Source organism: Polypterus senegalus, chromosome 13 (assembly GCF_016835505.1).
Source record: "Polypterus senegalus isolate Bchr_013 chromosome 13, ASM1683550v1, whole genome shotgun sequence".
In the NCBI taxonomy this organism is placed as follows: domain Eukaryota; kingdom Metazoa; phylum Chordata; class Cladistia; order Polypteriformes; family Polypteridae; genus Polypterus; species Polypterus senegalus.
The window spans coordinates 131,390,573-131,418,072 of NC_053166.1; the positions used below are offsets into that span (position 1 = coordinate 131,390,573).

Below are 27,500 nucleotides of genomic sequence, written 5' to 3' on the forward strand. Positions count from 1 at the left end.
CAGCTCGTCTTCTTCTTTATCTGAGACCTGACACACTGCATGCACGGGTTTTTTACACTGTCTTCCTTTAGCGGGACATTGACTTTTTCCACCGTGTGCTTTGTTTCCGCAGTAGCTGGATTTATGAATATGCTTATCAGGCGCTTCATATTTTTGCTGCCTTTTCAATTGTGTAATTCGGTTTTGTTCAGCTCTTTGGAACTGTTGCTTTTATCTGTGCACTGCGTCAGTTCACGTGAGCGCTCGGTGTACATGCATCGAAGGTTCCCAGCTGTGCTGGTGCCATCTCGTGCTATGTCCATGGCTGTATTTAATGTTACCTTAGTCCTGGCACTTAAAACTTTCTCTCGCAGTTTCGCTGAGTTTGTGTCAAACACCACCCTGACCATCTCATCTTCCTCTCCATAAGCACAGTCCTTCACCCGTGAATATTTAGTGGGAGTTTGCTATTGGATTGCCGCTGACGGACGGCCTTATATGGGCAGGCACTAAATTACAAACGCCAGCGGCAGCCTGTCTATGAACTTAATTTAAAGTGTAGGTTTACATCGTGCTTTGTTTCAGAAGTAGCAGAACTCATGAATATGGTTGTATATGTCACTTTCGCCGCTTCTTATTGTTTAGCTGCCTTCTCAATTATATAATGCATGTCTTCCTGGTTTTCTATGTACTGCGTGATTACGTGGAAGGCGTGATGATGTCACACGAAACTCCGCCCCCACGGCGTTCAAGCTCATCTCCATTACAGTAAATGGAGAAAAACAGCTTCCAGTTATGACCATTACGCGTAGAATTTCGATATAAAACCTGCCCAACTTTTGTAAGGAAGCTGTAAGGAATGAACCTGCCAAATTTCAGCCTTCTACCCACACGGGAAGTTTGAGAATTAGTGATGAGTGAGTGAGTGAGTGAGTGAGGGCTTTGCCTTTTATTAGTATAGATATATACATATATACATATATATATATATACATATATATATATACACACACACACAAACACACACATATATATATATATATATATATATATATATATATATATATATATATATATATATATATATATATAAATATAAAAACTCAGCAAAATAAGAAACGTTCCTTTTTCAGGACTGTGTATTTCAACAATAATGTTTTAAAAATCCAAATAACTTTACAGATCTTCATTGTAAAGGGTTTAAACAATGTTCTCCATGCATTTTCAATTAACCATAATCAATTAATTAACATGCACCTGTGGAATGGTCGTTAAGACCTTAACAGCTTACAGAAAGTAGGCATTTAAGTTCACAGTTCTAAAAACGCAGGATACTAAAGAGACTTGTCTACCGACTGTGAAAGACACCCAAAGAAAGATGCCCAGGGTCCCTGCTCATCTGTGTGAACGTGCATTAGGCATGCTGCAGGGAGGCATGAGGACTGCGGATGTGGCTAGAGCAATAAATTGCCATGTCCGCACTGTGAGATGCCTAAGACAGCGCTACAGGGAGACAGGAAGGACAGCTGATCATCCTCGCAGTGGAAGACCACGTGTAACAATACCTGCACAGGATCGGTACATCCGAATATCACATACAAACATACATACATACATACATATATACGCACATACATATATACATACACACACACACACACACACACATATATACACACACACACATATACACTCACCTTAAGGATTATTAGGAACACCATACTAATATGGTGTTTGACCCCCTTTCTCCTTCAGAACTGCCTTAATTCTAAGTGGCATTGATTCAACAAGGTGCTGAAAGCATTCTTTAGAAATGTTGGCCCATATTGATAGGATAGCATCTTGCAGTTGATGGAGATTTGTGGGATGCACATCCAGGGCACGAAGCTCCCATTCCACCACATCCCAAAGATGCTCTATTGGGTTGAGATCTGGTGACTGTGGGGGCCATTTTAGTACAGTGAACTCATTGTCATGTTCAAGAAACCAATTTGAAATGATTCGAGCTTTGTGACATGGTGCATTATCCCGCTGGAAGTAGCCATCAGAGGATGGGTACATGGTGGTCATGAAGGGATGGACATGGTCAGAAACAATGCTCAGGTAGCCCATGGCATTTAAACGATGCCCAATTGGCACTAAGGGGCCTAAAGTGTGCCAAGAAAACATCCCCCACACCATTACACCACCACCACCAGCCGGCACAGTGGTAACAAGGCATGATGGATCCATGTTCTCATTCTGTTTATGCCAAATTCTGACTCTACCATTTGAATGTCTCAACAGAAATCGAGACTCATCAGACCAGGCAACATTTTTCCAGTCTTCAACTGTCCAATTTTGGTGAGCTCGTGCAAATTGTAGCCTCTTTTTCCTATTTATAGTGGAGATGAGTGGTACCCGGTTGGGGTCTTCTGCTGTTGTAGCCCATCCGCCTCAAGGTTGTGCGTGTTGTGGCTTCACAAATGTTTTGCTGCATACCTTGGTTGTAACGAGTGGTTATTTCAGTCAAAGTTGCTCTTCTATCAGCTTGAATCAGTCGGCCCACTCTCCTCTGACCTCTAGCATCAACGAGGCATTTTCGCGCACAGGACTGCCACATACCGGATGTTTTTCCCTTTTCACACCATTCTTTGTAAACCCTAGAAATGGTTGTGCGTGAAAATCCCAGTAACTGAGCAGATTGTGAAATACTCAGACCGGCCCGTCTGGCACCAACAACCGTGCCACACTCAAAATTGCTTAAATCACCTTTCTTTCCCATTCTGACATTCAGTTTGGAGTTCAGGAGATTGTCTTGACCAGGACCACACCCCTAAATGCATTGAAGCAACTGCCATGTGATTGGTTGATTAGATAATTGCATTAACGAGAAATTGAACAGGTGCTCCTAATAATCCTTTAGGTGAGTGTATATACATACATATATATACATATATATATATACATACATATATATACATATATATATATATACATTGTGAAGGACAGCCGGGTCCCATGCCCGGTCGGGACGCCTCTGTTGCTTATGTTCCGGGAGCCGCCATGGGAAGTCCAATACCTCCCCCGGGACGCTTGGTGGCAGCCTCCTGGCGTCGGTGATTCCCCAACCACCCGCAGGGCTCCATGGGAGATGGAGTCCTCCACAGCTTGGTTGGGGCCCGGCGTGGCGCTAGGGGAGCTGCCTGCTTCCCACAGCCCGGCTGGACGAAGCTTTCAGCCCCACCCGGAGGTGCAATCGGGACCAGGTGGTTAATCACCTGGAATGCTTCCGGTGGGCTATAAAAGGCCCAGCCACCACCACTCGGCGAGCCAGAGTTGGGAGGAAGAAGGAGACGAAGCTTGCCTGGGAGGAGTGGTGGAGAATTGTAAGATTGTGTTTTGGGACTGTGTTTGGGACTGTGTTGGGCCTGTGGGACACGGGGAAGGCGTGTGCCCACGGCTGAAGAAAATAAAACCTGTGTGTTTTTGTACACGTTGCCTCTGCGTGGTCTGTGCGGGTCGGGCGCTATATAGCGCCTTTACATCTGGCGTAGCCGACAGGATTCCGGGCCGTCCATTTGGACGGACCTGCATAAAATTGTGTGTAACGGCCCGGCACAACACCTGGGGCACGCGTAGCTCAGCGCAGGAGCGCACACCGCACCGCAGTGCCGAGCGCGCCCGAGGCAGAGAGCGTGCTCTATTGTGAGTACAGCGCTGAGAGCGCCCTTTGGACTGCAGCAGGGCACGCTCCCGACGAGAGCGCGCCACCGAGGCCGAAGCGCGAGGCACGCGCCTGCACGACTTGCCGGCGGACACGCGCAGCACAGCGCTGAGAGAACGCGCTCGCAGCTGCAAGCAAGCCAGCCAGCGCAGCACAGCACAGCACAGCGCAACTGAGGCCGCAAAAACCCACCTACAGGCACCGCGCCATGGGGAGAAAGCCGGGCGGACACAGAAGCCAGCCTCCAGACGCCGGCATGCCGCCCGCTCCACGGGTCACAACCGGAGGTAGGTGACGGGCTCAAGAGGGAAGGGCCACGGGAAGGGTTTTCCGCGTTTGCGTCAGCCTACCTCCTGGACCCCGAGGGACGAACCACCTGTTGGTGGGCAGATGGCCGCTGTTAGGTGGCGTGGCGGCGCAGAGAGCGACGGGAGAGCGAGGCTGGGCTGTGTCTTCCTTTGGGCCGGCCAGTGAGCCGGAGGAGGAGAACCTGGAGGAGTTTCCGATGCGGTGGCTCAGCTAGAGGAGCAGGAGCTCCTCTCCAAACAGGTAAAGGGGAGTGTGTCAGCCGCCCGCCGAGGACAGTTCGCAGGCGGGGGTGACGGACCTTCTCCCCGAGCCTCTCGGACTCCCAAACAGACCTGCGGAGGGTCCGCAGGGTCTTGTTGGCTCGCGGTCGGTGGGAGGAAACAAGGGGACTTCAAGTCCAGCGCCGACCGAACGCATTAACTTTTCTTGGGCTGTAGAGGAGTTGAAACATGTTCTCCTTCCTCTGCAGTCCTTAGTTAAGGTTTTTCAGGTCCTGCAGGAGACGAAGGAGGACTTGGACAGGAAGATCGGCGCCCCGATGGCGGCCGTTGTTAAATGGCTGGAGAGACGGGGGGCGTCAACCTCCTGCCTGCAGGACACAGCGGTTCAGGTAGGTGAAGCCTGGGCCGTAGAGGAAAGGGGCGGAGCGCAACGGCTGCGGATATGATCAGTGCTGCTTGCCAGGTCGCCCCGCCCACTACACAAGACGCCGCCGTGTGGACCGATACGGTGGCAGAGGAACGTGTGGAGAGGCAGCTGGTGGATGTTGGCTGCCAAACAACCCCGCCCCTCTGCCTGCACCGGTCTCATGATCGTCTAAAGGGGTGCAGGCGGCACAGGGTCTCCCTTCTTCCCATAAGGGGACCCAGACCGGCACTGCACCCAGAGGAAGAGGAGGACCCGGACAAAGAGGTCGGGACTCCTGACAAGGTGCAGCGTAAGCCCGCTCGTGTGGCACTGCAGGAGGGCTACGCGGAGGGGCGAACACGTCACCAGCCCTCCCCGGAGTGGGCGAGGGGGCAGGAGTTTCCTGCCTGCTTCCGTTCCCGCAAGGGTCGAGCTGGAGGGGGTCGGTTATGCTTTTCTTGTGGTCACGCTGGTCATGTCTGGAGGGTTTGTCCAAGGAGGACGTCCGAGTGGCAGGGACGTCGGGGCAGCACCCCCAGACCTGTTCATTATGTTTTTACAGGGCGCAGCCGTGGACCCAAGGATGCCGACTCCCTGTCCTGGAGAGGACCGGCCCTCGCGGGGCAGGCCGATGATCCCCACAAGCCTCATCTGAGGGAGGGGAACTGTGAAGGACAGCCGGGTCCCATGCCCGGTCGGGACGCCTCTGTTGCTTATGTTCCGGGGGAGCCGCCATGGGAAGTCCAATACCTCCCCCGGGACGCTTGGTGGCAGCCTCCCGGCCGTCGGTGATTCCCCAACCACCCGCAGGGCTCCATGGGAGATGGAGTCCTCCACAGCTTGGTTGGGGCCCGGCGTGGCGCTAGGGGAGCTGCCTGCTTCCCACAGCCCGGCTGGGCGAGCTTTCAGCCCCACCCGGAGGTGCAATCGGGACCAGGTGGTTAATCACCTGGAATGCTTCCGGTGGCCTATAAAGGCCCAGCCACCACCACTCGGCGAGCCAGAGTTGGGAGGAAGAAGGAGACGAAGCTTGCCTGGGAGGAGTGGTGGAGAATTGTAAGATTGTGTTTTGGGACTGTGTTTGGGACTGTGTTGGGCCTGTGGGACACGGGGAAGGCGTGTGCCCACGGCTGAAGAAAATAAAACCTGTGTGTTTTTGTACACGTTGCCTCTGCGTGGTCTGTGCGGGTCGGGCTATATAGCCTTTACAACATACATATACATATATATATATATATATACATATATATATATATATATATATATATATATATATATATATATATATATATACATACATATATATATATACATATATACATATATATATATATACATATATACATACATATATACACATATATATATACATATATATATACACATATACATATATATATATACATATATATACACACATATACATATATATATATACATATATATATACACATATACACATATACATATACATATATATATATACATACATATATATATATATATACATATATATATATATATACATACATACACACATAAACATTTATTTTTTATATATATATTTATTTATATATATATACTGTATATATATTTATACACACACACACACACACACACACATATACATATATACATACAACAATATCAAAAACAAAAGAATCCCCTTTGTTTTAAATATGTTAAGTGGTATACTAACTAAAATACTGTTGCCATTTTGTTTTGAATTGCTCACCATGGCTACATCAGGATTGCTGTTCAGTGGATATAAAATCTGAGTATACTTAACTTGAATATCAATTTTACTGTTCCTCCAACGTCTTAAAATAAGCATTCCCCCCTTGGTAGAAACAAATGCACTTTCACTGTAAAGAGTGGACATAATGTCTACACACTGTACCATTTACTATATATATATTAATATGCTGTTTGCAGTGGTAACCTTGCAAATGAATAACCATCACAAGGTATACTGTTGAAAGACACACTGTGTAACCTCTTACATACTGTAGAATTCTTACTTAAAGATAGTGATTTGTCACACCTTCAAACATGGGATATAAACTCTCAACATAAGACTTTGGACTGAAAAGAAATGACAACTTCTTTTTTTGACGATCACGGAGGACTTTATTTGTCTAAATATCCCTCCACTGATGTAACACTTAACAAGGGGGAAATAAGCATCAGATTACTGGGTATAACCGCTGAGTAAAAAATCTATCCAGTAATGTGAGCAGTGCAGGTCACCTTTCTTTCTAAGACATTCAACTTTAGTGATCTTTGGCTTCAACAAATGATCTCCAAAGCTGCTTTTACTCTAGGAATGCTAAAATGCATAGTTGTTTTTGTAAAATATGCTTAGAATTTCTAGTGCTCTTAAAAACAAAAACTCAACACTTAGACTTACATATACAGTAAAAGATAAGAATCTCATTGTTGCATGGAATCTGAAATAAAGGGTTCCATCAAGACATTAAGAGTCATTTTCACTCCCAGAAATGTTTTTACTCTACACATAAGTGACCGGTTTCTAATTTGTCAAGTAATGATCCATGGCTGACAACATTTTACTCTGAAACTGTAAATTCATTCAAAATGCAAAGCTGTTCCTTAACTTTTCAAGGTGACAAGGCTGTCTGATTAAATCAACAGTAACAGATTACAGTTGAACATGGTATGCATCAGGTGCAATTAACCCCATTTAAAGTGGTTTAAAGTGGGTTTTAATTAACGAAATTCATGTACATGCTGCCATGTAGCTTGTTTTATAAAGCGCTATAAAAAGTGGAGGAATATGAAGTAAAGACAAGGGTCTAATGGCACTAAACATAATAATTACAAGACAAACATGCTCTGCATTATCAATGGATGGCAACAACAATAAAGAATACAAATGGAGTAACCAGATGACCATACAAATTAATCCTAAAATGACAGTAAAGTGACTAGCAATTAGTCATAAAAGCTGTGGATCATCCTACTTTAATTAGCTGTTAATGTCCTAACATGACTATGAATAACAACAAAAAAGCACATCTTTGTTTATAATATATCAGACATTTTATGTATTGGTACAAATGTGTGTTAGATATTAAATGCCAAACAAAAAAATAAAAGGAAATAAATCATCTTATTAAGTGAGAAAATCCCAGTAATAAAACTAGTCATGGCCTGCAAACACAAATCTGCATTTGTTTCTGCTGATTTTGAATGCACAAAAACCCCACAAACTGCCAATTACAACTAAAGGATTTTGTTTGTTTATTCATAGCCCAGCACAGTTAATGAGACACCATCTTGCCACTGTGAATGGAGCCGAATCGGCTGATGATAAATTACCTCTGTAAAAATTTATAACAGCAACACACTCGACTCCAATTAAATATTTAGTTTGCTGTCTTGTGGCTTGCATTACTTTTTCTTGAAGAAATATGTGAATGAAAACCAAAGTTACATTACTAAGTGATAGAATTGAACATAAAACAAGACCTAAAAATGTTATAAAAAATTTTTAAAATGCCCATTAGTAGGTCAGAAATGTAAAATGCTTCTGGCAAACCTTTAATTTAAATATACAAGTATCGAAAACAAATAGCTTACTGTATGTTTACAGGACAAGAAAACTAACAACAATTATTTAAGAGCTGGCATCACAAAGTTACCTAATAATTATTGGCAACTTTCTGCCAAAACATGCATGCACTTGTTATTTAATATGTTGATATATTTTATGCATTATATATGTTGACTTCATAACTGACAGGTGTTATTTATTTTGCTAAAATAAGACTTACATAAAACTACTACATTAAAAATTGGACACCATCAAAAAGGTTTCATGAATATGAGTTACTGTAAACAGAGATGTGTCTAATTACTGTTTAGCATAAAGTATTACTGAAGCTAACCATTGTAGGACTCAATAATAAGTTTTAATAATGAGATGTGTGTACTATGGTCATACATTGTGCAGATGAACAAATGTGTTTAATGAGGACACCAAAGTCATCAGTTACAAATCCTCAGGGGAGGAATGAGTAGGAGGAAAAGAGGCCTGCAGAACACACAGCCATTATGAGACTTTTTTTGTCTCATTTTTTCTGTCTGTTATGCTGCTTACTTCATATGTATACATGCTTGTCCCATTCTTTACAGAATATGCATCAAAAGTGATTGACTTACTGAATCTCAAAGGTACACACGTGGGACATTTAAATCTTAGTCAAGGTTGTTTGGGGCATATTGGAGTTGAAGCATAATTTTGAATTTTCCAAATTAGTGAATTATTTTAGTTTTTTTTTTTTAAACAGAAGGATCAGTCAGTTATAACAGTGTTGGTTACAGGAGTGCAACCAAAAAGAAGTATTTTTAAGAAAATAGAGCATGTTTTCTTGAGGTACCTAGGACTTCCTGGGGGGGTGGAAGACTCAAAGCAGCCTCATCCTTGGGAAGAGTTCCCAGTGCCTGAGCAGTCCGAATATGTTCTCTTAGGCGCTCACATTCCTCTCGCAGCTGCTGGATGTCTTCAACACGCTGTTGCTTAGCCACACTAGAAGGGTTCATCTTGAAGTGGATTACTTTTGTTTTGGTCGGATCATAGTCACCCTGTTTTAAAAAAAAAAAACAAATTATGAAATCAATTAGAATAAGAAACATTTGTCGTCCTAAGCATACCAATGACTAAAGACCCATCTGTAATACTACCAAATATCACACCGAGAGCAGCTTGGTCACCAGGGTGGACAAGGTGCCATATCAGAAATTGGTGGATAGACTAGCCAGTTGGAGCAACTTCAATAATCTCAAAGTGAATACTCTGAAAATAGCGGAAATGTAGACATTCCTCACTTCCTACTCCCTTGGATATATCTGATGTTACTCTGAACAAGAAGAAATCAGTAAAAAGTCTTTGCACAATTATCACTCATATTCTGAACTGGGATACAAACATAACTTCTCTTGTTAGAAAAGCTTACCAATGTGTTTTTTCTCCACCAACTTAAAAAGTTTAACCTGTCCCTATCAGTGCTGGTTCACTTTTACAGAACAGTATATTCACCATCTCTATAACTGTTTGCTATGTCAATACATCTGCTCACTCAGAACATAAACTGTAGTGTGTCAATAGGACAGCAGAAAGGATTGTATGCTTGAAACTGGACTCCACTGAGGACTTGTATAGATCACAGATCACAAAACACGCAGGAAATATAATTCAAGAATGTTGCTCATCCAAGTAACCTCTGTCATGGAAATGTTACAAGTCACTAAAAGTAACAGCCTATTGCAGAGCCTCTTATGCATCTCAGTCTCTTTCACATCTCAGTCTCTTTCAGGTCTCTAGATATTTCAATCCAAACAAAATTGTGCTGTCTTATGAACATTAATATATAGAGAAAATTTTATAAAGTTCAATAATGTTACTGTATATTATTTAATACATTATACTTTGTGCTTATTAACTTTCCCTTCTACTGCACAGCATAGAGTATAATGCTGTTATACTGTCATATATTGTATATTGTGCTTTTGTCACCTATGGATGTGACACCAGGTGAAATTCCTAGCAACTTTGTTGCCTGGCAGTACAGTTCAAATTCAAGTTTTGTTTCTCCAAGTATACTTCAAGAAACACAGCTGACAAATATAAAACAACCAAAAGACATAAAATAGATTGATCCTCTCCAAACAGTGTCTAGAAGACACCCTCTCGCAGGAGGTCCTTGAACTTTTCAAACCTCTGCAGTCATAAACGAGGGGGAGTCAGGCTAAAGCTAGAACATGGGATTTATCAGAAAATGAAACAAACCCTAACAAAACTGATAATGTCATTTCTCAGTGTAGTCTCCACCATTCTCAATGCACTTGCGGCAACTGCCTGGTAGCAGATTCCAGCAGAATAAAAGGTTTAGCCTTGTCCTTGCAGCCATGTTTTCTTCATGTCGTCATCTTGAATCAACAACCACCCAGATGTATTTTTAGTAGTCCAAAAAGGTGGAAATCACACGGTGATAAATCTGATGAATAAGGAAGATGTGGCAATACCTAAAACTTCAGTTTCTGCAGACAAGCCTTGGTGTTCTTAGCAGTGTGTGGACGGGCAGATGGGCACTGTCTTGAAACAAAAGGACTCCTTGAGACAGCAGTCCTCACTGCTGGGATCGAATAGCAGGCTTCACATTGGTCTCCAGCAAGTCACAGTAACTTGCAGTGGTGACTGTAGTACCCCTTGGCATGTAGTGATCGACAATGACTTGGGTGCAGAAGTGGTTGCAGGTAAAACACAAAACATTCTGCAGGAATCTGGGCACTTTAAGGCAGGTGGCGCAAGTGCATTGAGAAGGGTGGAGACTACACTGAGAAGTGACATTATCAGTTTTGTTAAAGTTCATTACATTTTCTAATAAATCACATTTTCTAGCTTTAGCTCGACTCCCTTCGTATTAATATTCTTTGGAGTACCAGCCATGTAGACAAAGTTGATATAATTAAATTAAAAGAAATTAACTCACAAATTGTAACATTCATTTTGGCAAGACATGCCTTTAGATTATTTGATGTTAGCCTGGGGTTCTTAAAGCACCATTTTGGTTACAGAGTGTGAGCTAAATCTAGCAGAACAGACCTAAAAGATGGCCGGTAATATTCAAGTTTTTCCATTTCTAGATAATATGCCATATTGTGAAATGACTGAAGATTTACTTTTTTTTACTTTTTCAAAATTACTTTTAACTCATTATAGACATGCGACCATAAATAACTTTCTGGACACTCTGCTTGAGTTTGGCATGATCAGTTACTACTGATTTGTATAATACAGTAAGTGCCTTTCATGCTGCTACTCTACAACAATTAGTTCATTGTTGGCCCTGGCCTGGTACACCTGATGAAAACTGTACTTAGTTTAATGGATGACAAAGTCACAGGGTTTACATTCTTAAGTTTATTCTTATTTATTTCTTTTTAGTTTTTATCACATTTTGTTTTAACATTGGCTACTACAGTTTTGTGATGTCCTGCTAACTTTACAAAACATCACAGGCTGCTAGGGAAAAAAAGTTTGTCTAAGTCAGCCACACACCAATTTTTCAGATAAATTGAAAACTGTATACTAGAATTAAAAAGGGCAGATTACTCACTACCCTAATAGTACATTTTGTGTTATTAAAAGGTTGGCTTTCTTTTGGTTATGGCAAAGAAAACAAAATAAAACTACTAATGATAGCTGTGATTTAAAAAGGAAATTGCATGTAACTGCTAGTCTACACATCAATTAATAGTTATGTACAAATATTATTGCTTGCAGTAGCAGTGGCGTCTGTCAGTGGGTTACTGACAAGGTTTCTTTGCTTGAAATATGGGATCTTCCTGCTCTACTACGCTAAGATGCCCATTAACTGTAACAACAGTGTCTTACCCAAAATCTGCTTATTTGCACTGACATGACACAAAGCCAATAACCAATTCTGGATTTAATGATAATATAAAAAAAAAATGCAAGATACAGGTGAAACTGCTTCACATTTCAACTAATGTTCCTACTGAAAAACAGGTCAGTTGCACAAGATTAGTTTAAAATACCACATTCTTCAATGAATAGTATTGCATCCATTTTCTCATACACAACAGACTTTTCTGGTAGCATTCAGTGTTTCAGAAAGCTGAATCTTGTTTAGAAAAGTGGACTGGTAACCGAAATCGGGTTAAAGGCAAACAGAAAAGTCACAAATTAAAACAGGTCTAATTGGTCCAAGTGTTACCATTGTTGTTGCTATTATTACTAATGCTATTACTGCTGCTACTGTATATGTTTCAAGGTGCCATAAAAGTTTTGATAATTTACAATTCTTTACATGCATTTGTTACATTTGCAAACAGCCAAATCAAGTTGATATTATTTAATGTCATATACTAGAATGTAATGGTTTAAACACAGAACAATGCTCTCTTATAAAATAATTTAAATCAAAAAGTTCTGATAAAATCATAAATTCTGCACTGACAGACAAAATATGTCAAAACACAAGACAATCAATTTGCTTCAAGATGATCATATTTGCGTATTGGACAATTTTTGACATCAAAAACTTTTAAAAATATACAATTTCAATTATATATTTCAATCATCTTGATTATAATAAGCATGTATTTAAAAATATAGGATTAAGAGTTTTGATGAAAATAATTTTAAGTTTGAAACAACACGAAAAGAAAAAACACTCTCTAGAATTGGCACATGTATGTTGAACTGTTAAAAACCTTAACAATTTAAATTCAACTCTTACGTAAAGAAAAATATAAGTTTTGCAACAAATATCTGCACTTTAAGAAAGTCATTCTTAAAATTGTGCTAAAAGGTATGCAACCTTTTAATCTTGTTTAATATTATAAAAAAATACATGTTAATGTAAGAGCAATCAGAAACAAGGTTCCTTAAGTGTAATCAGGTAATGAGAACACAGAACAGCAATTGATTACCACGCAAGATGCAATTTTCTTTTGCATAATAAATTAAAGTAAAGGTACTCATAAAATAAGAAAAGTTCATCTTTTAATGAGCAGTTTGATAATGATTTGTACACAGGGGGGAAAAATTAGTAGGGAAACTACGGATAGATTAATGCCCATCAACCTAAATTTTTAAATTTATTTTCAGTGAGTTGTCATCATCATGATTATTTACCTTTATAAAAATAAGTAGACCTGTAATTAGACTTTTCAGAGATTTTAGTAATTTCTTCAAATTAGGTCATAAACTTTCATTAAAAACTACAAAATAAAACAAAAAATATTAAGTGTAAGGTGAGTAATATGTATTTTTTTTATGTGATAAAAAAGTCAATACAGTATTTCAAGACTCCATTTGTATAATTAAGATATCTTTTCCATTGATACCTACAAAATAGATCAGTGTGGAGGAATACTATTTCTAGTTAAGTGGTTATATCTGTAAAGTACAGTGCCTAGATTTTCCTATTTTATTGTTATACAATATTGTATCACGGTGCATTTGTTTTGGCATTTTTGATACTGATCAACAAAAAATGACTATTAATGTCAAAGTGAAAAACAGAGCTCTGCAAAGTGGTCTACATTAATTACAAACATTAAACAGAAAGACTGAATAAGTATTAACCACTGTAATATCTGTGGAAACGGAATGTTCTCTTCGTTCCCTTGTACTAATTCATGTCTGAGAAGTAAGCTTTACAAAACCATGTAAAAGCATGCTTTGTTTTAGCAAACAGAAAAATATTTGTGCAAAGGACTCAAGGTCTGAGCATTCCACACATGAGTCTGCCTTATCACGTTGTCCCTTAGCTTACATCTGAACGCCATAACAAAAGAAATCAAGTTGTACAAGGGACGTTAAAGGGGCTCAAGGTTTGTGTATAATAAATGTGTTGACTGTTGCATTTTATAATGATGTTAAATCACGCATTCTAGGGGTATAAAACTGGACCCCACCCAAAAGACGAGGTTCAGAAGAGCCCTGACGCTGTCATGTACATTTGATTGTCTGCTTTTCTGAAACTCTTCTCACTGTGACTCTGAAAAATAAAGCTGCTTTATAATTACACCTGCTGTCTGGTCTGAAAACTTCAACCACATATGACATCACTAAATCTTTGGTGGTGGATCCAGTTGGTTTTAGAAGTCACTGAGTTAGTTCAATAGAGATAACCTGTCTAACTGTAGTATAAATTCCCCTTATCGGAAAGGTCTAACTTATGGTGAGTCAGCCTAACCTACACAATAAAGCTACTCCATGAAAAGGTGATGGAAAAGCACAAGTGATGAGATGGAGATAAGAAAATATCCAAGTCAGTGAATATCCATTAGAGTCCAGCTAAATCAATAATGAAGAAATGAAAAGAATTTAACACAATTGGAAATCTGTCTAGAGCAAGCAGTTTACAAAAACTGAGTGATCATGCAAGAAGAAGATGAGTGAGGAAGGTTACCAAGAAACCTATGAGAACTATGAAGGAATTCAAGAGACTATACAGTCGACAGATTTGTCTGGTGCCTCACCAGTAACGGCTTTAAGGAAGCGTAGCAAAGAGAAAGGCAAAAAAAAACAAATACAACAACTTGTCTACAATTTGCCAGAGGAAACATGAGAAACTGAAGTCAGCATGGTGGTGAGGGCATCATACTGCAGGAATGCTTAGAAGGCTTGTAAAGGCTGTGGAGAAAATGAATGCAGCACAATACAGGGAAATCCTACAATAAAACCTGATGTAGACTGTAAGAAACCTGAGGCTTCAGAAAGAGTTTTGTTTTCCAGGAAATCAACAACCCGAGGCAAAGTCAAAGCTACAAAGGAATGGCTTAAAAACAGCAATGCTAATGTCCTGGAGTGGCTTTGTTAGACTTTACATCTCAGTTCAATTGAGAATTTGTGGCTGGACTTTATATATATATATATAAAAAAAAAAAGGCTGTTCCCTCACAATACCAATGCAACTTGACAGAGTTTCAGCAGTTTTGCAAAGAAAGGGAAAAATAGCAGTGTTCAGATGTGCAAGGCTGATAGAGAGAGATCTTAACGCACAGACTCAAAGCTGTTATGGCTGCCAAAGGCGTATCTACTCAATACTGACATGAAGAAGGTGAACATTCAGCTGATTGATTAGTGTGTGATATTTGGAATTAATTCTGACCACTTTGAAAAGCTCTGTTTTCACTTTGACGTTAAAGAATATTTTGCTGTTTATCAGTGTCTAGAAAGACAAATTCAATTCACTGTAATTCAATGTTGTATAACAATAAATTGTAAAAACGTCCAACTCTTTATAGGCATTATATATAGAGTACATTATAGAGAAGGAACTGTATAGTTTATTGTAGTAGACATCAAATGTTTTAGTTTTGCTAAAGATTACTGCATACAATAAAAGTAAACAAAGTCATGATGCAAAACACTGAGTAAATGTTGCTTGTCATTGTACATGTTTTCATTTATCCTCCAGCACACTTATCCTATAATAAAGAAACACTGCATATATTGTTCTCTAAGTTAATTTTAAATCTACAATATTTTTAATATCATTGGAGCATACCTGCATGTAGCTGGGAGTAATAACACATCCCAGCAGTTAGAGCATAAAGCAGGAATGCATCCTACCGAAAATGCTAGTCCATCCAAGGCCACAACCATGTACAAACACACACACAAACACACACTCACAATTTCAGACATGGAGACAATGTAGAGCTGTCAATCGACTCAAGCAGCTTTAGAAATTAAATGGATAGATGGGAATGGCCTAAGATATCAGCAAATTTAGCAATCCTAAAACAGCTTCATTGACAAAATAAATAGTAAATGCAGATAAACGTCTGAAGGAATTTCTGTTGCTCGCTAATATAAGTCATGTTTAACAAATGAAAAAAAAAAATGTATTAATCATTAAGGCACACAGAGTGGTACAGCAATGTTTATCAAAGTTTGTTACTATCATTTTTTAGAGATGATGCTCACTACAAAAAGGAGAAAGAAATCACTACAGGTGAAGCTGGTGCAGAAAATGTCTTTTATATAGCTGCCTTCTGAATGCCACATTACAAAAAAACAACAGTAAAGACTTCAGTCATCCTGCACAGTCACTGTTCTTACTCCTCCAGAGACGACACAGAGGCCCCAGTAGATTCAGGAATCATAATGGAACAAAACAGGCACTCATGGTGCCAGCTGCATGCCTGTTTTTTACATACAGTATGTCTTATCCTTTGTTGTTTGTATTACACTACTGTCAATAATCTGCAGGAGACATGCAGGTAAAAAAAAATCACCTAAAAGAATTGCTTAAATAGAACAAAACACATTTAAACAAGTAATATTTGTAAAATATTTTTAAAATTTCATGCTACAATAATAAAGCAAAAACAACTCACTTGCGTTATTTTCACAGATCACTGTGTCATTAAGTGGTCTATTTTTTACTTAGGTCAATACTCAACTTCATGTATGTATTAGGAATGTGTACTGGGAAACCTGTAATATCAAAAATGAAATCAATAATAACATATTCTAAAACCTTGTGAATCTGTCGAGTTATCATCATCTTGTAGTTTACCTACAACTATAGTGACCGACAGTTGCTGTGAATGATCCTAAATTGCTTTTCTAGTACAATCCATGGCTTTAGCCGTAAGCTCAATGTAAAGCTTTCACCTAGAAAAAGGAATGTGGAAGAGAAATGGCATCGTTTATAGGAGATTTCATCAGTTCAAAATCATTCGATAATTCTACTTAATAAATACCTTATCATGATTTTTATTACTACAGAATAAAAGGTACATTAAAAAATAAACAGTATACCTACAGTAATCAAGTGATAAAGGAGGAAACAACGCTGGTTACGTGAGGCAAACACACCAACTGATCATTTTGTTAAAAAATTCTCCTTGACACAAATTGTGCAAGTTACACTAATGTAATGGAAATATGAAAATCAAATAAAAGCTACTGATGACAAAATACTTTGTCAGGAACACAGCAAGAACAGGATGGTTTTAGGATGGCATGTAAGGGACAAACATTACTGATGTTTAAAGCAGGTATAGTGATTTCTTTTTAGATACTCTCTGATTTATTTTATGATAGCAGCATCTCTGAAAATGCAATACAATATTGTCTGGTAAAATACACAAAGCTCCAACTAATTTCAAAATGATGTTAAAATTAAATTACTAGTTCAGTCCTTCCAGTAAAAATTTTAAAATTTAAAAATAAACAATTTCTCTCACCTTAACTATTGAAATCTGCATGTTTTACATACAGTATGATATGAATATTTACCATGCATATCTTACCATTTTGAAAGTAGCTTCAGAATATTCTGGGTTGCAAGGTCCTTTAAACGCCAAAGTGACGCTACTTTGTTGGGCCCTTGAGCAAGGCCTTTAACCTGCAATTGCTCCGTACTGGGTATGACGTTTTTTTTTTGCCAGTGCAAATCCTTAGCCTCAGAGCCACCCCGGAGTTATTACATTGTTATTCTTATTGTTTAGATAACAATAAAGAATGTACAGATGTGGTTAGATGCACAGAATGCATTAAATACATAAATTATTGGTTAAAAGAAAGAGAGAATACAGATGGAGTTAGCTAAATTGCCATCAAGAAATTTTTTAAAGTTCATCAAAATCTGTTTGAACAAAACCTTGCAAATGAGACAGAGTGTAGCTTGTTTTTGACAAAGTAGTTCCAAACTTATGATCTAATCCCTCTAGCACACATTTTGTTTAGTACATTTAAGTAAGACCATCAGCGTACTCTGTGCATATGACAGTACCGATCATATGAAAACAAGACCACCAACTGGGTGTGAAATTGAAACCCACAGTGCTGGATCCTTAAGGAGGTAGCAGCGCTAACCACTACATGACCACTTCATCTTTATTTAGGAATCATTTAATTGTGAAACCACGAAAAGAAGAGCCATCACAAGCCACAACCACTGAAATGTTCATGTGGGTGCAGTGGCCTGACACGCTGGTTTTCTTCTTACCACCGACTCATCCATTGATTTTATGCAAGTTCCTTATCCTGGAAAATAAGGAACCCTGGGACTGAAAGGTCACTTTGGATAAAAGCACCATTCATATAATATACTGTACTACTATAAGTGTAAGAACTTTACAAAAAACAGCTGATATTAAAGCTTCATGAACCAAAGCCATACTAAGAGTGATTTCTTCAACACACATGAAGACTACTGTTGTCACTCACACACACAACTCCAGAGTTTAATTAACTGCTTCTGTATTAGTAATGCATATCTCTAAGGGTTGTTTTCATTTTAATTTAGAAATTTCAGAAAGTCAGCTTGGCATAAATGTAATTGCTTTGTGGAAACTGCTAGAAAGCCAGCTGCAATAATCTGATTCACAGTTTAAGGTAGAAAGATGTACAAAGATCTAATCTCTTGCCTTTCAGATAAGATTCATCCTTAATTGAACTCTAACTAATGCAGTGGACTGAAAAGTATGTTCTTTAGGTTTGTTTTTAATTTGCATTCTATTAGTTTATAGCATTTTACATGAATGTGAGAGCTTTCAACTGCCAAAAATAATTCTCCTTTTTAATTATTTAAACTGTTTAATGTTGTGTGCTTTTCCATTTCTAAACAGTGTATTTTCTAATCTTTTTATGCCCTGGCCTTACATTCAGAATGCCAAGATGTCTACTTTACAGAGCGGGAGTGCATTAATTAAAAGAAAAAGAAAAACGATTAGCTTTCAGAAAGATGGAAAATTCATGACAAACTTTAATTGATCAGGCTATCTTCATGTAAGTGTGTTAACATAGTAATATCTTCCTACAATTATTCTGATAGATTAAATTTTGAGAAACTGGAGTGTACAGATTCTCAATCCTTATGATTACACAGCAATATTAAAAGAGAAGTCATGACAATAAAGAAAACCTCACAGACACTAGAAAAACTCTGAAAATGTTTCAGATTTTTAGAAAGAAAGAAAAAATTACATGATGGCAACTACTGTGTTCAGTGTTGCCTCATTTAAAGTAAGGCCCATACACCAAGGATGCTGTGCCCTACTGTTTCTGCAGTGTGACCTTTTCTTTGTTTCTTTCGTTTTTTAAATTGTAGGTAATTGGCTGTATTTCTAAGAACATACCCGAGCACCTTTTAAGTCATAGCAGGTACAGGTTTCCATCAAAAACAATACATCAACCATCAATTCCCTACTTTAAATAAACTTCTTGGAAACCTAAATAATAATTAAACCCAATGTAGACTTGTACATTTGTGATTGCCTATGCCACAAGTTAATGCTGTTTGCAGATATATTCCTTGACTGTAATGAATTGTTTTCTGTTCCCTTCTAAAACGTATTACCTTCCAAAATGTACAATATTGTAATTTTTTTGCTTTGTAAAGGAGCTTGTGACTGAATGAAAGAAATTGTTAAATCAAGATTAATTGTTTGGATTCAAAATGCTTTAATGCAACTCCATTTTTCATTTTCTGCACACTCAGAGCAACTGTCACTCTGCCTTTAATGCTACACACACTACCCAATTAATAAGTGTCCTCATCTTTATAATAGATTTGTTCTTGTCATCATGTCTCTTATGTTGATGTTTCTCACTACTGGTGCTCGGAGTCTTTTTTTATTAATGAAAAATTGTAACTGCACTAAATTAACTATATTAATCCAGAAGATGGATTGGACATTGTTTTAGGAGAAAAAAAAATCAATAGTAGCTTTATACAGAAACTTATTTGAAAAGACACCATGAAAATGATATGTGGCACCTTAGTCAGCTGCCAGAGGAAAGAGCAGAGCTGAAACTCCAGGTAGTGCGTCTGTGTACATGGAACACTCTGCACTTTCTTTACAATGAGATTCTCATATATAATTTTCAACACATTTAATTGAAGCAGGGCAGGTTTGACATTGGCTGGACAGTAAACCTTCCATGCACAAACTACTTTACTGTCCCTACAGCACTTCTTATTGCCTGCTTCCCCATCTTTAAAGAGTCAAGGCCTTTTATGCTGTGCTCTTGAACCTACCAAGTTAATCATAGCTAATTGTGCACTACTAAAACAACATAAACATTACTTTCTAAGTGTGCCTGTAAATGTTTCCTTGCTCTACTGTAATAATTGGTGTAGTGTGAGGACCTCCATACTGGTGTGCCAGTGTTGTACAGTATGTGTAGTTATAGTAGCCATGGACAACTGGTCAGTGTCTCATTGTGTGTGCACTTTAATGGGATACATTGAATCCACAACTGTAAAAGACATGCAAAGAAGATTTTGTAATAAGTTTAACTGGCCTCAGTGAAATTTCGTAACACTATTTTAAAGTGATTTAATAAACTTTATTCAACTAGTAAGGTTAAGGAAATGGCTGCTGGACCATCAAGAACTATAAGAATGTTAGAAAAAATTTAAAGGATGAAGCAGGCTATTCAGCAAAGCCCTCACAATTCAGCCTGCCATTAGTAGGTAGCATTAAACATTTCAGATCACACTGCACTGATTAGTTACATTTTTGAATACTTACTTTCTTCTTTGACTAAATCGATCCTTTCATATAATTTTTTCAAAAATCCTAACATTCTCATGTTGCACCTGTTACAAATATTTCTTATTAGAGTCACAGGCTGAACACATTGATCCTGTTGTGGGAGATGAAGTTTTGTTTAGGGATAACATCTGATGACTGAGCATATGACTCCTGCCATATATGATTTGTTATTGATAGAATGCAAAATAATCACAATTCTTTATATTAGCAGCCATAAACAGACACAAGGAGATGCATGATGGCTTCATTTCAGACTGAGGTGCTGTCTAAATTAAAAGGATTCCAAAGTTTAAGAGCCTGAGTGGAATGTATTAGATGTTCTGTGATCCGTCCATAGTTTTGTATGGATTATTTTGTGCATTAGTATTATCTTCTGTTAAGGTATTCTAGTTTATCAAGATTACAAACTACACATGTGCACTCAAGGAGCTGTGGTATTTGTTGGCAGCATCACATAGTTACTATACTGTTACCTGTAGCAAAGCAAAAGTCAGAATTAACTTGGAAAAACTGTGTTGCTGTGATTTTGAAGTAGCCGCAAGTAAACCTGGGTATGAAAATAAGCTACTAGGTACACCATACAAATACATGAGTTTTATTTTAATCCTTCCTTCAGTATATTATTATAATGTAAGAGCTCAAGAGCTGAACCCATAATGTTTATTCAAAAGGTTTTCTCTTGATATGCATCTGTATCTCAATAGGAGTGTTGGAATTGGCAAGAAAGTTATAAAAAGGACCTGGCAATAACAGCTAACCACCCACTGTGTTTGGTAACACATGACTTGTTGTGTAGCACATTTTTAGCTGCAATGCAAAAATGTAGGCGTAATACCTGGCAGTGCCAACATTCCAACACAATTATCATTTACATGAAATTTCTGACATTTAGGAAAATCACCTTTACATTTTCAAAAAGACTGTCCATCTTCACCTGTCTTTGGACAAGCAGCAACAGGGATGAAGGTTTAATTCACTACTGAAACTGAGTAATTAACAGTGTACTGTATTAAATCAGAGACAGTGCATCTAGTCTATACTATTTAAATTTGGATGTATGTAGAGAATTTGTGGCATTTATTCTTCTTGTATCAAATGAAGGTACAACAAGGATGAAATATACCATAATGTTAATAGCCAAACAATATTTAGATAAAACAAGGTATCATAAACACATACTTCCATGTTCTAATGGTCTGAGATGTGCTTTCAGGGACTACAAATAATGCTTATTGGCATCACAGCCTTTACAGTCTAAAAAATAACTACTGCATAATGGTAGTGATTAGGCACATTTCCTCAACAAATTCTCCCTCGTGTTAGTTTTGTTAAAATATATGTTTGAATTTTAAAAACATAATCAAACTGATTTTACTCAAGTCCAATTAGTTTTCATATAAAATGAATTGACATTATAAATGTACCTTATATGCTAAACCCCCCGGTGCAGTGGTTCACACCGCTGCCTCACTGACCCAATACCCCAGGTTCAAAACCTGCACTTCCACATTCTCCTTGTATCAGAAAGGATTTCTTTCCTAAGCACTCTGCGATTATTTTTTATGTACCTGTCATCCTGCTATGGACAGAATACTGGTATAACGCTACATTTTAAATATACTCTAGATGAATCCTAACTTTGTGAAATGTTAAGTTGACAGGGTGGGAAAACATAAAACCTTCCTAGTTTTATTGATGATTTTAAATCATGCATGCAGTAGATTGCTAGAAAAATCTCAAAACTAGACCCATATCAGTTACCCCAAGTATAAATAGCAACAGATGAAATGCAACATTACCTAAGAAGTCTAAATAATCAATAAAACAACATCTTTTTAATGAGCTAAGCCATATTTCATTTCCAATACAAACATATACTTTAAGGATTTTCCCTAGAAATGAATGAAATGCTTAAGTCGATAAAAAAAATTCAAACTTGGTTTTTATGCAAGTATATCTTTTGCAGAATCTTTACAAAATGGACAGCAGAAAGGAATATTGTATTAAACTCTCTAAGGGCACTGCTCTTTTCTGCAGTTTCGCCTCACTGCCCCGCTGAAAAGGATTAACAGAAGGTTCTGTGGCCAAGGTTCGCTTAGGAAGTCCCATGGGAAGTTCATTTAAGGAGGGCAGGCAGAAGAGATAGCTTACCTTTAGCAGGCCTTGACTGAAGCAGTGGAACGGCCTTTCACGCCTGCTAAACACAGCTGTCTTTTTTTAACTAGAAAGTCCGCAGTTTCCAGGGCAATTTGGGGATTTATAAAGTATATTTTTTCATTTGCTCCTCTTCATAATTTTTTTAATATTATATTTTTGGACTAAAAAAATCATCTTCCATCACCCCAACCTAACTCAACACCCTGATGGCCAGTTAAAACTAATAACCAACAAGTCAACTCACAAAAGAAGATTTCTTCACTCATTAGAAATAAGTGCAGAAAGTATGAAAGGGTCAGATTTAATTGGGATTCTTTGCAAACTGCACATACAAATTATAATACACAAAGGCATGCATCATAGTCTGATATTTTACTTTTTGATCCCATGGCATTACTGTTTAAAAAAAAGCAATAACTGCTACTTAGGGATAGTTTTAAATAAACAACATCAGTACAGTGTATAAGGAGCCTACAGGTGTTAAAAAAAGAGGTTGTTTTGAGTGAATGTCCAATGAGAACTATGAAGATTCCCAAAGTGACTGTACACTCCGCATTGACAGATGAAACTGTCATCTGCTCATTGGGACAAAAAGACTCCATTGCTCTTTTTTCATATGAAGTGTCATCAGCACACAATAGAATACACTTGTTCATCTCTGTGACTGTCATCTAGAAGTAGGTGGCTACACTGTGATAAGACTAAAACAGGCACACCAGTACAAATGTGGCCTCAATTGATTAGGACAGAATTGGCAGATTTCTGGTATTTACAAATGGTTTACTAGTTTCAAGGATCACAGTTTCCTATTATTTGCCAAAGAAGTTTTATTTTCTCAAATTACATACTGTAACAAGTGATGAATTATACATTTAAAGTACTGAAATGAACACCTTTAGTCTATGAAGTATAGTGACAAAAAATCTACATCTGTACATAAGTAAATGGATATGTTTCTGAATGTGAGCAACAAGACATGTTAAATGAGTAGTGAGACATCAAAGCATCAGAATCCCATAAAGAACATGTCAGCTGGATACTCAAACCACCTGTTTCAAATAAGATGTCAGCAGAAAGCAAAATTTAGAGGCTGATTTCAAATATATAAACAAAGTAATTGTTTTGGAACAGAACAGTGCTTCACACTCATACCTAGTACCTCTACATTTTGAGCTTGAATCATATTTCTGCTATATAAAATATTTTAGATGTAAAAATATTTTTTTAATAAATAGAACAATCGAAATAAACAAAAATGAAACATTATCCAAACATTAAATCAGATGAGGCGTCACACTTGTTTTTCCTTATATAGGACAAAAAGGGCCCAGATCGTTCTGGGACACACACAGCATGGTGTGAGAAAGAGCAAGAAACACATTTCTTGTACTCTCCCTCCATCTCCCAGACCATAGAACAGGAAAGAGTGAGACAGACTGCACCTGTGTCATCACTGTTTTACATACAGTGGAGAATGGAGGTGTGAGAAATATGCATGTGTGTGCCTCCGATACTCTCTACCTACGTCAAACCTAAAGCAGCACAAGAAGAAGCAAGACATACGATTTCTCTGCATCACCTAATATGTAAGATCTCACATGGATTTAATTTAAATTCATTACTTTAATTAATTTTTGTGAAATAATGATCTGTCCCAGCTCTGCCTGAATTGAACTAGGTGCTATGTCTGCATCTACTGAAGCCTCAATAGTATGGGTAAGTAGTAATTTTCTCAAGCTAAATAAGGAAGAAACAAAAATAGTACTGGTTGGCAAAAACTGAAATAATGAATGTGTTGTTAGTCAATAAAAACTTGATCCCTTAGCAATAAAACTCAAGGAGGAGACAAAGAATTTAGGTAAAATCATGGACTCTGAACTGCACTTTAAAACACATATTAACGTTCTTACTAGGACTGCAATTTTTCCATTTAAGGAATTTTGCTAAAGTTATATAACACTGCACGATGCTGAGAAATTGATTCACATTTTAATTTTTAGTCGACTAGACTACTGTAATGCACCTCTAACAGGTATATGTAAGAAATACATTGTTTAGAATGCAGCAGCAAAAACCTTAACCAGAAAAAGAAAATTTGAGCACATTTCACCAGTTTTAGCATTGCTATATTGGTTACCTGTGCCCTTTAGAATTGATTTTAAAATACTAACAGTATATAAAGCCAAAAATAATCTTGTTCCTTCCTGTATTTTGGAATGCTATTCCCCTAAGGTCCAAGTCATAAACCTTTGAGCTTCTAAAAGCAGGGTGCTTAATATTCTATGAGTTAAGTATAGAAGAAATGTTGAGGTGGCCTTTCACTGTTATGTACCAAATATCTGGAATACTTTACTGACAGATATGCCAAGTAGATTATTTTTAAAACTCCTAAAAACCCACTTTTTAATTCTTCTTTTTCTTAGTTAAATTTTAGTTGCTCTATATACAAGGACTTTTTTTATTACTTATTCATTATTATTCTTAACTATTTTAATTAGTTTTTTTTCTTGTAACTACAGTATTTCTTTGACATCTTATAAAGCACTTTGAGATGCATCATGTTTTTGAAAATGTGCTATAGAAATAAATGTTATTGTTGCCTGAAAAAAATATTACGGGGACATTACATTTAAAACTACCGACATATATTCGTATCTGAAACTTGTGATGCACCTACAGTACATACTAATAGATACATATAGGCTAGCTCTACACATTGGAGGCAATGCAGTGGGGTGTTTAGGGACAATTCACTATATGCAGGCTCAAACAATGAAACACCTTCTTAAGATGTAGTACTATTGTACTGTACACAGTCCTACATCACACAAACTCGCACATTACATTTTATTGTAAACCTACTGAACTACATTATATTTTAGCTATTAGATGTGCCCTCTCTGGTACTGTATGTTGTGATTATGATTAAGTTATAAGATTAGATACTGAGAATAAAGAAAGTTTTTAAAGTACACTGTACTTGTATTACCTATCACATAGAGGATAAAGACGTACTAATCAATCTTTAATATATATAGACACATATACACAAAGAGAGCACTTTCTATACACTTAAATTGAGCTGAAGATTTCATTTTAGATGGATAATCTGGCCTTTTCTGCCCATCAATATACCCTATAAATGATAAAGTTAAATGATGTTTAAAGAGATCTGCAAACTTGATTAAAAATCAAAAAATGAAATCTCTTATTTAAATAAATATTCATATCCTTTGCCGTGGCACTCCAAATAGTGATCAGGGGCATCCTGTTTCCTTTACTTATCTTACCCACAAAGATCAGGACAAGGGAATAAAACCATGTCTAAGGCTTTGAGTAACCCATCTGGCACAATGGCCTGAAAAAATATGGAATGGAAGAAATTTGCAATCACCAAGGCTGTTCCAAGTATTGGTCATCTAGCCAAATTGAGTAAACAGGTAGGAAGGGCTTTGGTCAGGGACATGACCAAGAATACAACAGTCCCCCTAACAGAACTTCAAAAGTCGTCTGCTAAGATAGGAGAATCTGTCAGAAGGATGACCATCTCAGCAACACATTTCAGTTTACAGTAGAGCAGCTAGTTGCAAACATCTCGAGTAAAAGGCATAAGAGTTGACCAAATGGCATTTAAAGGACTCTGTTCTGATGAGACAACTCTTTGGCCAGAACTCCAAACACAATGTCTCTTAAAAACCTATAACTGCTCATCACCATCCCTATGGCGAGGTATGGTTGCAACAGACTGGACAGAACTAAGAGATGGCTGAATGTAGTGAAATACAGAAGTTTTTTTGAAGAAAACCTGTTCCAGAGTGCACGCTACCTCAGACTGGGTGACTATTCAAGAAAATGCCAGAGTAGCTTTGGGACAAGTCTCTGTCTGTTCTCGAGTGGCCAAGACAAAGCTCTTACTTAAACCACAGAGAACAGGTGTGAGGAGACCTGAAGGTGGCAGTTTACAGACACTTCCCATCAAATCTGTCAGAGATTGAGAAAATTTGTCAGGTTGAAAGGGACAAACTGCCCAAATCCAGGTTTGCAAAGCTTGTCAAGACTTTCTCAAAAAGACTCAAAGCTGTAATTGCTACCAAAGAGGCTTGTACAAAGTACTGAAATAAGGGACTGAATACTTAAATAAATGTGAGATTTCACTTTTTGCCTTTTTACAAATTAGAAAAGCTTTCTAAAAAGATGTTTTCATTTTGTCATTACGGGTTATTAAGAGTAGAACAATCGACAAAACTGGAAAATGTATCCATTTAAAATTAAACCTGTAACACAGCATAAGATTCACTAATTCGGTGTTTATTACTAGGAGGACAATAAATCAGCTCATTAGCATTATTTTTGATGGACAGTATATTAATAGTAGCTATGTAAAATAGCACACACACAAATACATACATGAATGTTTTCTTAAAATACAAAAATAAGCATGTTACTTGAAGACCAGAGATGGTCTTCAGTGATACCAACAAAAGTAGCAATAAGCAGGAACATGCAAATGAAACTGGAAGCTGCATGTCAGTAGAATCTTTATTTAGCCATTTGCTAGTAGGAAATTAGGATTTTATTATGTCTTACTTTTTTAAAAACAAAACATTGAGCAAGGGTATTGAAAATAGCCATCAGAGCCTAGCTC

The 27,500-nt window shown here is 37.8% G+C and overlaps 1 protein-coding gene across 1 annotated transcript in view; it reads right to left on the minus strand.

Annotated features, from left to right (window-relative positions):
* mad1l1 (mitotic arrest deficient 1 like 1) overlaps positions 1 to 27,500 on the minus strand; it is an 898,611-nt gene that overhangs the window by 410,659 nt on the left and 460,452 nt on the right. The window contains exon 16 of the mRNA XM_039774048.1: positions 9,025 to 9,229. Within this exon, the coding sequence (XP_039629982.1) occupies positions 9,025 to 9,229 (205 nt within the window). The remainder of the gene's footprint in view (positions 1 to 9,024; positions 9,230 to 27,500) is intronic.